Source organism: Rhineura floridana, chromosome 12 (assembly GCF_030035675.1).
Source record: "Rhineura floridana isolate rRhiFlo1 chromosome 12, rRhiFlo1.hap2, whole genome shotgun sequence".
Taxonomy (NCBI): Eukaryota; Metazoa; Chordata; class Lepidosauria; order Squamata; family Rhineuridae; genus Rhineura; species Rhineura floridana.
In genome coordinates, this window is record NC_084491.1 from 22,079,659 (window position 1) to 22,092,566 (window position 12,908).

At 40.7% G+C, this 12,908-nt stretch overlaps 1 protein-coding gene across 1 annotated transcript in view; it reads right to left on the minus strand.

The window, feature by feature from the left end:
- Positions 1-11,831, minus strand: part of KCNU1 (potassium calcium-activated channel subfamily U member 1) — a 115,928-nt gene extending 104,097 nt beyond the window's left edge. Inside the window, exons 1-6 of the mRNA XM_061593375.1 lie at positions 11,643-11,831; positions 10,248-10,349; positions 8,418-8,479; positions 4,109-4,199; positions 1,564-1,675; positions 590-665 (exon numbers count right to left, since the gene is read on the minus strand). Of these exons, the coding sequence (XP_061449359.1) occupies positions 590-665; positions 1,564-1,675; positions 4,109-4,199; positions 8,418-8,479; positions 10,248-10,349; positions 11,643-11,831 (632 nt within the window). The remainder of the gene's footprint in view (positions 1-589; positions 666-1,563; positions 1,676-4,108; positions 4,200-8,417; positions 8,480-10,247; positions 10,350-11,642) is intronic.
- Positions 11,832-12,908: the final 1,077 nt, after the last annotated feature.

Below are 12,908 nucleotides of genomic sequence, written 5' to 3' on the forward strand. Positions count from 1 at the left end.
AGAACATACTTTGCCATAGCCTTCAGGTCCTGCAGTTCATTTATATCTCCATGCCCAATTACCAGTCTGCATGTGTGCATTGATACCACACTACAAGCAATCTCGATATGATTGTGCATACCATTGAATCAAGATTCTTTGCTGTGGTGTTCTACCAGTGTACAGGGGATCCCAAGAGTACTTCAACAGGACAATTGGGATAAGTAATAAAATGTTGCAGTGCAGAGTGTTCAGGGTTACAACTAGTCAGCCATGCCCACTTCCAGGATCCTCCATGTCAGGAAGAAATTCCACAAGAACGTTCTGGAATCTAATTGGATCCATTGAACTCAGAGGATGTAGCATCCTAAGTGTGTCCCAGCAGCTTGAGAAGTTGTAGGAGCCCTTTAAGTCCAACCTTCACAGATTTCTCTTTGAATCATTACTACTTTTCCCAACTACAAGTTATCCCCCTCCCATCCAGAATACAAAACTCCACACTAAGCAAAAGACTTGCTCCCCAGCCAGCAAAATTTCAAGGTGGTGGAGAAAGGGGAGAAGAGATATAGATTGCTTATGAGAAAGATGACATGATGTGAGTCTGGCTTACGCAGTTCTTGTAATCTGGAGAAACTGTAATATTTTGGGAAGTTCCATCAATCTGAGTGCTCTCAAGAACCGTAAACCTACAAGAGAGAATGGAAAGTGTGTGTGCATATACTCCTGTTATTGCCAGGTGTACAACATTTAGACTGCAATCCTATGCATAGTTATCTAGGAGTAAATCCCATTGAACTCAGTGGGGCTTACTACAGAGTAGAAACAGAACTGCACTGATTAATTAAATAAATCAATTAAAAGCATTTTAAAAAGTAGCTGCCCAATTAATTGTGCAGCAGGCTGTTTTTTTTTAATGGTTCAATGGCTGACTGCAGAAATGCCCAGAGCTCAAGAAGGGAAGGGTGGAGGTGTGTGTGTGTAATCCTCAATTTTGATGAACAGATTTAGCATTTAATCCCAGCAAATTATGTTCCCAGAGTACTCCAATCACAGTGATTTGGAGAAAGGATTAAAAACTATGGGTTGAATTCAACTAAGTACTATTCAGAATAAACCTATTGAAATTAACTCTGAATAGAACTAGCACTGGATATGACTTCATATTTTGTTTTTTCACATGGATCTGTGATCCCTGGGCAAGTAAATGGAGATATTTCCATATTATCCTCAAACATCCATGGGGGGAGGCAGAAGCCCTCTCCTGCAATGATCCACCAAGAGGACACTTGCACTTGCTCTCTCACTCTGTGTGTGTGTGACAATTGTGTCACACTGTCTTTACTTAGGATTTAAGCATTTGTTCCCTATGCAAGTCCCAAAGAGGAGAGGCTATATCCTCAAAGCCCATCTCCCACACCACCAAAGTCCCTTGACGTAAGAGGATTCTGACTCTCTATGCATAATGTTTTTCTGATCCCAGTCTTTCCTGGAATTATTTATGCTATTTTCCCACCACCCCCTTCCTTCTGCATGCCCATATCCATAGCAGCATGAGGCAACAGCATGGGTTCTGCATGTACTCACCAAGCCATTTTCTTTCTAAATAGAAGGATACCCAGACAGGAGTGATGGTGAAGAAGTCCACAATAGAATTAAGTTCAAGCCAAAATGTCAACTTGTCACTTGCTGCCAAGAACTAGAAGAACTGCACAAAATTAGATGACTCAAGAAACATATCTACCTAGCTATCTTTCCATCCAACCAACCATCTAATCAACATACATCCTTCTCAACAAGTTACACAATTTCATTTCAGGCTTTAGCCTTTCACATGGAAGGTTAATACATAGAAGGTTATACAGGACTATGTGTCTTTGCCCTGTGGCCTAGCTCTGCCCTCCAAAACTTCAAAGAAGGTCTGAAGAGGATGCTGGCTGTATTTGCATAGGCTCCTCCACATGACGTGGGCTCCTGTCACATTGACATGGTTGTGTATGGTTGGGATGGAATGATCTGTCAATTCCAGTTCTCTCAGTTTCTCATTTTTCTAATCTCAAATTCAGTTATCCACATTTCTGCAGCAAATGGTGTTTTTTAAAAAAAATATTGTCATGAAAATTCTTTTGAATTTGAGTGCAATTTTCTCCTAACATTTTTGCATGCAGTTTTGATTAATGTACATATTTTTGCAAGCTATTTATCCTAATATATTTTTGTATGTTATTTTCAACAATATATTCATTTTGTGCACACTTTCTCCCAATATAAGCATTTCTGTAAACATTGCTTAGTTGGAGAATGGCATCGCAAAATCCAGATAAGTGTGTATTTTGAAGGATGGCAATGTTTTGCTTCTCATATAGTTTCAGAATGTGCAAATTTGATAAATGTGGCCTTAAATACAAACTGAATTGAAATTCTCCCCCATCCCTAAGTGCCACACACACTTATGCATGCTCAATGATCAGACAATTTCTCTATGCTATTTATGGATGGTGAAAATCAGAGAGGGAGGATTTGCCAAATGTTCTTGTGGGCAGGAGGTGAAATTCTCCCATCAGTATTTTTTTTCCTCAGAAAATTCTCTTCTGAGAAATTTCAGCTCACATTTTGAATGAAACTTGATTTATTTTATTTTATTTATTTTATTACATTTTTAGACCGCCCTATAGCAATAAGCTGGACTAAAAGAGGAGGTCTGGAGGGAGCAGACCTAAGCATGCTGATCTGTTCAACAATATTAAAATAGCATTATTACTCAATATGGATCTACAGTTGCACCCACATTTAAATGAGAAAAGAATTGCAAAGAGGTGCATCTTCAGCATAAAGCAAAAGCTGTATATTGAAGGTTCCAGATACAGCTCTGTGGGGAGGGAGTTCCACAACTTAGGGGCTGTCACAGAGAATGCCCTCCATCCTGATCTAGCGGGTAGAAAACTGCTAATAGAACCCCTTCTGCTGATGGAAAGGAAGAAGCCTTTCAGATATCTGGGGCCTAAGTCATTTCGAGATTTAAATACTACCCTGAGCACCTTCAACTGAACCCAGAAATGAACTGGCAACCAATGCAGCTGTTTTAAAATAGGGGTTATATGAGATCTACATGGAACCCCAGCCAGAAATCTGGCAGCTGCATTTTGGACCAGTTAAACTTTCTGAGTAATCGTCAAAGGCAGCCCCATATGGAATGCATTGCAATTATTCAGTCTGGAAGTTTCCAGAGCATGGAGTATTGTAGCCTCATCATCTCTATCCAAAAGGGGTCATAACTGGCAAACCAGCCAGAGCTGGAAAAAGGCACTGCTAGTCACCAAGGCCACCTGTACCTCTAGTGATGAGGTTGTATCCAGGAGCACCCCCAAGCTGGCATCCTTCACACAGCTAACACATGAGGAAGAACTGAATAGACTGCAGAGATGGAAGAAATTTGGCAGTTCTTTTGTTTGTCAGGACAGACGAGAGAAAGTATTTCTTCACACAGCTCATAGTTAAACTATGGAATTCGGTCCTACAGGAAGCAGTGATGGCCACCAACTTTGATAACTTTAAAAGAGGATTAGACAAATTCATGGAGGATAAGGCTATCAATGGCTACTAGCCATGACAGCTTTGCACTGCCTCCATGGGCAGAGTCAGCATGCTTCTGAATATCAGTTACTGGAAAATGCAGGAGGGGAGAGTGCTGTTGCACTCATGTCCTGCTACCAGGTTTCTCATAGGTATCTGGTTGGCCACTGTAAGAACAGGATGCTCGATTAGATGGGCCATTGACCTGATCCAGCAAACTCTTATTTATTTATTTATTTATTTGTTAAATTTTTATACCGCCCCACTAGCATAGCTCTCTTCTTATGTTCTTCCCTTTCCCCCTGCCACCAGCAACCAGGTGCCTGCCAGATGTCTTCCATCATGCATTCCATCACGTGACCCCTCGCCAGCAGTCTGGAAAAAAAAACGTGACCTCTTCCCTTGCTATTTTTGTGGATTCAGCCTTAGTGTGTGTGTGGAGGGAGAGATATCTCCTTCACTCTTCCTAGTATCATTCTACTGTCTCTGTGTTACTTTCTGAATGCTCATGACTTTCCCTATTCATTTATTTTGTAAAAAAACTGCAAACATCTCTTACCCGCAATCCAAAGTAAACAAGGAAGAATAAATTGAAGAACAGGTCAATGAGAACTGTCTGGTCATCAAAGGAAAGACAGAACTGTTTAACACTGGAGAAGAGGGGGGAAGGGGTTCAACACAGTTTATAGCAAGACATGAATTCTCGTGTCATCACTGAAATTAGCATGTGGCAATTCATTAGAAATAAGCAATTTGCATATTTTTAAAACAAAAAAACAAAGCAATGTGGCTGGGATTATTTTAATTTTTAAAAAGCAGCAGGAGTGTTGTCTACTAAAACCTGGGATGAGAGATACAAGAGGAACCAATGGAAGCAGTGCACTTTGGAGATTCAGGACAGACTAAAGCAGGATTGAGGAATCTCAGGCTTGGGAGCCAAATGTGGCCCTTGAGGCCTTTCTATCTAGCCTTTGGTACTCTCCCCAGCCACTCCTCAAGCTGGCCTGGCTTTGTACCCCCCTTGAGTATTTTTGCCTGGCTGGAATGCTTCCTTGAACTCTGATAATGCTTCTTGTGTGCCTGGGTTAGTGATGGATTCTGTTTATGCAATAATTGGATTTGCCATCGGATTAATCATTATTTTTGATATTCTCTGTCTTTGCGAAGAAAATTTTGAAGTGGTAACTCTCCGTGCCTGGTTTCTGATTCATTCTTCTTCTGTTCCAATTCTTTTTTTAAAAAAAGTTCACTTTGAAATCAACAATAGTGAGAGTGACACTTTTATTGATCTACTTTCTATGTGAGCTCTTCAAATGTGAATTCCCTTTCGCTGATATCAGTGAAGTGTTTACAGCCAGAAAGCAGCAGGGGGGAATGAGGTGTTGATTGTAAGCAGCAGGGGGAAGTCACTGACTTGATTGTCTGCCTTAATCTGTCTGCAGTGCACTTGAAAAGGAATATAGTATAAAGCAGCTTCCTATGTTCCTTCCTCTGCTGCCTTGCTTTAAGGAAAACCAGCTGAAACTATTAAGCAATTTGCAGGTAGTGCAGGTGCCAGTCATGAGCTGAGTCTTCTGAAGGCAGGCTTTCTGTAATGTAGATTAATCAGGGAGAGGACTAGATTTGGAGTGTTTATCCTAGAAAGGGGAGCAGAAGGTTTTCACAGCATTCTTAACCAAAATGGGGCCCAAATGCCCTTGTTGCTTTTTAATCTGGTACAGGAGAGACTATTGGATAGTAGTACAGGTCACAGATAGCAAAACAGAGTCCTGAGTAATGTGTAATTGGGGCAGTGGGTGTGGACAGTGATCCTTGTGAAAATAGAGTTATGGGTGTTTCCTGTTTTCATTGAGTGAAAACTCTGTGATAGGGATGGAAGAATCTGTCATTTTCAGTTCTCTTCATTTCTCATTTTTCTAGTCTTAAATTCAGTTGTCCATATTTCTACAGCAATTTGTTATTTTTTTTAAAAAAAATTCTCATGAAAATTCTTCAGCATTTTAGTGTGAATTTCTCCTAATAAGCACTTTTGTGTGTCGTTTTGACTAATGTACACATTTTTGCATTTTCTTCTAATACAGCACTTTTTGTATATTATTTTCACTAGCACACCATTCCCTAATATATGCATATTTGGTAAACATTCTTTGGTTAGAGAACTGCATTGCAAAATTCAGGTGTGAATTGTGAAATATGGCTGTATTTAGGATCTCATATTGTTTTGGAAAATGTGAATTTGATAGACTTGCCTTTAAATTCAAACCATTAGATTTCTCTCCCATTCCTACTCTAATTAACCTGGCCCACTTTTGATACTCATGAGGGCAAAAAGGATGATCAGGAGACTGGAAACAAAGCCCTATGAGAGAGACTGAAAGAACTGGGCATGCTTAGCCTTGAGAAGAGAAGACCAAGGGGAGATAGGACCCTTTCAGTACTTGAAAGGTTGTCACACTGAGGAGAGCCAGGATCTCTTCTAGATCATCCCAGTGTTCAGGACACGGAATAGTGGACTCAAGTTGCAGGAAGCCACAATTTGGCTGAGCATCAGGAAAAACTTCCTAACTGTTACAGTGGTACAACAATGTAACCAATGACCTAGGGAGGTGGTGGCCTCTTCAACACTGCAGGCATTCAAGAGGCAGCTGGACAGTCACATGTCGGGTATGCTTTAAGTTGGATTCCTGCATTGAGCAGGGGGTTGGACTCGATGGCCTTATAGGTCCCTTCCAACTCTACTATTCTATGATCTTGAAAGCCACAGTGTTGACTCTTTCAAAATTAGGTGTGGTATGTGCCTTTTTGTGTATTAAAAACAAACAAAACAAAACACTAAAGCCTCAGTGTAAACTAGTGCAAGATCTGTCTTCTTAAAATGGAATTTAGGTTTAATGAGATATTCAGCACTGGCAGTAATTGAGCAAAACCATGCTCGGGCTGTATTGTCATATTATGCTCCAACAAGTTGAATTTCACATTCCATTTGACACCCTTGACAGTTTCCACATTTTGTGTATTTGACAAGTGTAGAATGACAGAGTGAAATTGCCAAAGCCATTTTGATTTGTGCTTTTCAATACGATGTTGCTGTTAAATTCCAAACAAACAAAAATCCCGTCTTTCAAGATGTAGTCTGTACCCCGTATCTTCTAGTGGTACCATATGCTTCAGTTGTAAGTATCTAACAGATATGGTAGCTGTTTTCTCACCATGTGTTTCCCAGCTGCTCGCGTTTGTCCTGTGTTTGGAATATTAACAACTTTGACAGAATACCTTGAATTTTAAAATTCTGAATAAAGTCTGGAATTTGGTACCATAAGCTGAATGTGATAGACTAAACACATAGGCGTATGTGCACACACACACCACATAGGGTACCTTGAAAGGCAGTTCATAAATGTTGATTGGCCCAGATATCCAGCTGTTGTATATTAATTGGGGCATGCAGGGTTAAAAATCATTTTGTCACCTGCAGTTATTACAAGTTTGTTTCTGAGGTTAATTCAAAGGGCTTAAAACAAAAACTCTACATGCCTAGAACTAGAGTATCTCAATTCCATATGAATTTGTCTGAGTAAGGGGAAGGTTCCTAGCTCAGTGGTTATGTTTATTTGCAGAGAGTGTTGTTGCACTCAGATTTTGTTTGTGGACTCATAGGCACCTGGTTGGCCACTGTGAGAACTGGATGATGGACTAGATGGGCCTTCAGGCCTGTTCCAGCAGGGCTGCTCTTAAGTTTTGCATGCAAAGGGTTCAGTGCTTGGCAATGGGAAGTAGAAATGGGGAAGAAATTTGATTCCATTCACATGTAAAGCTGACTCTATCAAATTTGTCATTTCTGAAATGATATGAGACCCAGACACAGCCATCCTTTAAAATTCACACTTGTCTGAATTTTGCAATACAGTTCTCCAACCAATGTTTACAAAAAATGCATTTATTAGAGGACGTGTGCATGAAAAAGAATATATTAGTGAAAAAATACAAAATGCATTATATTAGGAGAAATTGTTTGTAGAAATGTGTACATTGGTCAAAACCTTGTACACAATGACTTTATTGGGAGAAATTCACACTAAAATGCTAAAGAATATTCATGAGGGTTTTTTGTTAAAAATTGCTGCAGAAATGTGGAGGACTGAGCTTAAGATTGGAAAAATGAGAAATGGAGAAAACCAAAATTGGCATGTCCTATTTCAATTGGGAAGGGGCATAGCTCAGTGACAGAACATCTGCTCTGCATGCAGAAGAACCCAAGTTCAATTCCTGGCATCTCCAGGTGGGACTGGGACAGCCTCCTGTTTGAAACCCTGGATAGCTGCTGCCAGTCTTTGTAGACAAGAATGAGCGAGATGGACCAATGGTCTGACTCAAAACATAGGAAGATGCCTTTCACTACTGTCGTGTAGAACCAGGCAAGACACCTCTCTGGAATCTTGGAAAGCTGCTCCTAATCATTGCGTGGACAATAATGAGCTAGATGGATCAATGGTCCAAATGGCGTAAGGCAACTTCCTATGAGGGTTGAAAAGAACTTTTGAATCCTGCTTCAGTTCTCCCCACTATCAAGTAACTACAAGAGAGAGCATCTTCTGTGGTCCCAGGACTCTTGAACCTTCTTGCCTCCTCCTGAGTTCATTTTTGTCCACTTTCAGCAGTTGGCTATGATGGACATTTTGAGGCATCTTGCCTTCAAATATAATTTCAGCAGACAGTTTTTGGAGTGCTGCCTCCAAATGTATATATTTTGGGCATTTGAATTTTAATGTTATTGATGGATTGCTTAGGGTTTAAAATAATTTTAACATTATAAAACAAGCTAAATTAATAAATAGACATTTTAGGATAAATGTCTGCGTTTTAATTACCTGTTACAGTTGATAAAGTAAATGATGAGTGATCCAATGCTAAACAAGAACACAAGCATTACCTAAAACAGAAATCCAGATTGAGTCAGTGGTAACCGTGATTCTAAACCATGCCATTCATCTATCAATCTGGAAAACCAATTAACTATCTTCTTAAAAGATGGGGCACCTGTGGCCTCTAGATGTTGAACTCCATCTGCCATCCTTTCTGACCATTGACCATGCTGGCTGGGGCTGATGGGAATTGAGACCAACAACATCTTTATAGAGCACCTATCACAATATAAATTATTATTATTTGAACCATCCACAGATGAAATGTTGGGGTGAGATAAAGCAAGCATCCACATGGTGGCTGGGTCATGAGCACTGACTCTTCAATTTTACATAATACACACATTATATAAATTTGAGGTGTGTGACTTCCCCTAGCTCCATTTATTTATAGTTTATCTCTTTCACTCTGTCCTCCTCTCCATTCCTCCTAAATTCTGGTTTAACAAGGATAATAAATCTAAAATTAATTCAAGAATTGGAGCATGTCCAGTTTGCACTTGTGTGTGTGTTCATAAAACACTGGGTGAAAAACGGCTGATGTGATCTTCAGCATGACTATAACTGAAGTTGGAAGTGGTGCAGTAATCACTGATTCCACCTAGGATATGGGACATATACTGGGAGGAGAACAAAGCTGGTGTGAGTGCTCTGGTACACTCTGATCTTAAAATGCAATTACTCAGAATACAAGCCAATTCCACCAAAATCAATGGAGTTTACATTCAAGCAAATGCTATTAAAGATCAGAATGGTAGGCTTCAATCCAAAGAACACTTACTTGGAAGTAAAATCTGTGAGGCTTAGGACTGGAATGTATGTTTGTGATCTTTTTGCGAGAATCTAATCTGTATATATATATATATTGCTGTACATTGCAGTTATACACCTTGAACTCTTAACAACAGAGTTTTCTATGGATCTCGCTGGCCTTAAGATGACAAGTGGAACCTGCAGTATAATGTTGCAGTGTGGAGTATTCCGGTCCTGTAGGATTCTCCATTCTGTTTCTCCTTTCATCTGGTTTTCCAGTTTTGGCTCCAATGGCCAACCACATCTGCACACTCAATCCTCACTGAGATATTTTGAGGGGGATGCCTCCCTCTTAGGACCTTTTTCCCTATTTTTTTTTGGGGGGGGAGGAGAGTACTTCTAAAAACCTTGGGGCTCTTTTGAGCCTGCTGATACCTGTCCCTTGTTTGCGGGTAGTAGAGATAGTGTAGAATATTCACAAACTCAGATTTGGTATTGAATTCTGGAATAATCCACAAGTTGTCACATTGTCGAACAGGCTCCCACTCTTTGCATGCTTTCGCGGCTGTTAGGGACACCGTCATTTTTTTTAAAAAAAAAAAATCTGCAGCGACAATTTCATAATTAGTTATGTAATTATTTTTGTAATCTGCTGCTGCTGTATATAAATATACAGGAGCATAACAAATAATGGAGAAAATTACATCATGTTTTGGAAAAAAATAATGGAAAAAAGGGAGAACCAGGAATCATGATAACTAGCAGAACACCATTTATAGCGAATAGGAACTGGCAGCCCATATGACGAATTGAAAAATAGAATGGAATCAGATAGCAAATCCCATCCCTAGTGGACAGTGGTATATTGGTTACATAAGCATCAGCACTCATGCCTGAACATCAGAAATAGGGGGAATGGTTTCATCATCTTGAATCCCTGCTTCCTCTCATACTGGAGTATCACCTATTATGACTTCTAGCGCTGCCCATCACCAGTGTGTACCCATACATCAAACAACTCACCAGTACACGCCCCACAGTAGTCTGAGCAGAGATCATCATTACCACCCAGTTCTGAAAGTGTCCCTTCCATCGACTCAACATGGGCATCCTTTGAGTAAACAGCTGTTAAGGGGGAAAGAAAGGAAATGAGTCCTTGAAAAGTGTCAGAATCCACATTGCTATGCTACAATGTGCAAAGTAATAGATTCCTTTTCCACCTGTGCGCATCGTGCACATGGTTTCAAAGCAGTTGTGCAGTTTGGTAATTTTAGGTCTTAGATTCAATGGCCTTTTCTGTAATGGTGGGATTCCACCTGTTCCTTATCCTGAACTTTTGAGTAATGGCCAGCTTTAAGAGCCAGATAAATACAGTAAAATAAAATCCCAATAATCAGTAGGGATAGGCAGATCCATCTATTTCTGGTTGCTGTCACTTTCATTGTGTTTACCCATTACATCCTGCTTCTACATTAATCTGTGATTTTTTTAAAAAAAAGTCCTCACCAAAAATCATGTTTAGATATAGCCGTAGATGCACATTTCTAAATAAATGCTCTCTAAAAATGCACATTTCTACATACATTCCCCCACTGACACAATATGCATTCTCCCCCCAAGTTATGTGAAATGTATTTTCCAAATACATGTTGGGTTATGTTCAACTAAGTCGTACTCAGAGTAGACTCATTACAGTTAATGAACCCGTTATTCATGTCTGTTAACTTAAATGAGTTTTCTCTGAATAGGACTAGTGTGGAATAAGAACATATGATGCTTCCTTATACTGAGTCAGACCTTATACTGAGTATTTTCAGTATTATCTACGCTGACAGGCAGTGGCTGTCTGGGATCCCAGACTGGGTACATTCCCATCCTTACCTGGAGATGCCAGGGACTGAACCTGAGACCTTCTGCATGCAAAGCTATGGTCCTTCCCCCAAGTACCACCCATTTATTCAAAATACACAATTTAATATATTCTGATAGTTTTGTTTTTTGTTTTAGCCAAGAAGTGCTTTGGACATTAGTGAAATGAGAAAGTACGTGCTGATCTGCAAATTAGGCTGTAAGGTCCAGATCAGGTCAGCTTCAGTTGGAATTGCCAAAGTCTGAAGTCCTCAAGCAAGCCCAATAAATAACTACGGACTGATTTAAGATGGGTCTCAGCAGCATGGTTAGAGCATGGAACTTTTCTGAGCTTTCACAAGAATGCAAGTGTTTATGAAGAAGGTTTGAATGGGGGGGAGACACCTCTCATCTCCCCCCGAATTAAAGCCTATTTGAGTTATGCAATGTATAAAGTTATCTCCCCCCCTCCACTCCTCCCATCAACATTTATTCAGATTCTAGCTTCACCTACTGGACACTTCTAAGGTACACAAACCCTCCCTACTCGGGATCCAGCTGTGGGCTTACCTTAAATTCAGTAACCCATTCAAAGAAGCAGAAGTGAAGCATGTACTCAAATACCCTGAACATCAAGATGATGAGGATGCCTCCCACAAAAATGGACAGACAGGAGGTGATAAAGGCCAGCTGGACATACTCGGTGCAGTGGCTCTCGACCTCCTCAACCCAGCTATAGTCCAGGTTAGGAGAAAACATTTCTCTTTCCCTTCTTGTTTGTCCCTTCTGCTTTCCTACTGTTCACTTGGGGATATTCTAAGATGTATCATTCCTTTCTGGAATCTTTGTGATGTCACTGCCAACATACAAGCTATGATGTCATTCGTAGAGTGAGCTGCAGGCCTCTGCTGTGTTTATGGAAAACCAGCCAAACAAGGGACCACGTAGAACATGCAAAGAAAATTACTGCAGCAGTTGCTTCCTACGCAGCCCCCGGAGGGCGACTGGCTAAACCCACACTGCCCCAGGGTGGATGGTTGGGACATGGCAGCAATGAAAGAGAATGTGTCTAGGGGTAGCACTGCCCTTTATAGGCCAGCACCAGCCCTTTTCTGATTGCCACATTAGGGCACAAACTCTTTTTCTCCCCCTCCCTTCCGGAAGAAGTCTCTCAAGGCCAAACACATCCCCATCTGAGAGATGAGGGTGCGTGTGGCATTTTTGAGATGGACTAATAGCTGCTTTGGTAGACAACATCAATTGACAAACGGCATGTGTGAAGCATTCATTCCCAGCACTCCTTTCCCAAGCCAACAGCAACTCTCAAACTCCTTGGAAGTAAATAAAAAAGTTGACAGGTCTCCTATGTCAGGCTGTAGTTCAGTGGAAGAGCATCTGCTTTGCATGCATAATGTCCTAGGTTCAATCCCCAGCAGCATCTCCAGGTAGGGCTGAGGGAAGACTTCCTGCCTGAAACCCTGGAGAGCCACTGCCAGTCAGTGTGGACTATAATGAGCTAGATGGGCCACAGATCTGACTCTGTATAAGGCAGCTTCTTGTGTTACTGTGTCACTCACAACTACTTTAACTGCCCGGCTAGGCCTTGGACATAGGGAAAGGACAACTGAGCAAAAAGGCGAATGCACGATATTCTACACATTGCCTGGTAAAACACAACAGCTACCCTCCCCCCTTTCAGGCCTAGCAGCCCACTTCTGCAGCTGCTGGGATCAGATGTAGCTAGTTATCTCAACAATTCATTCCCCATTGCAATACAATTTCATCAAAACCTCTAAGGTTCTTCAAGTTTTTTTTTTATTTTTTTAGGGTTTTTTT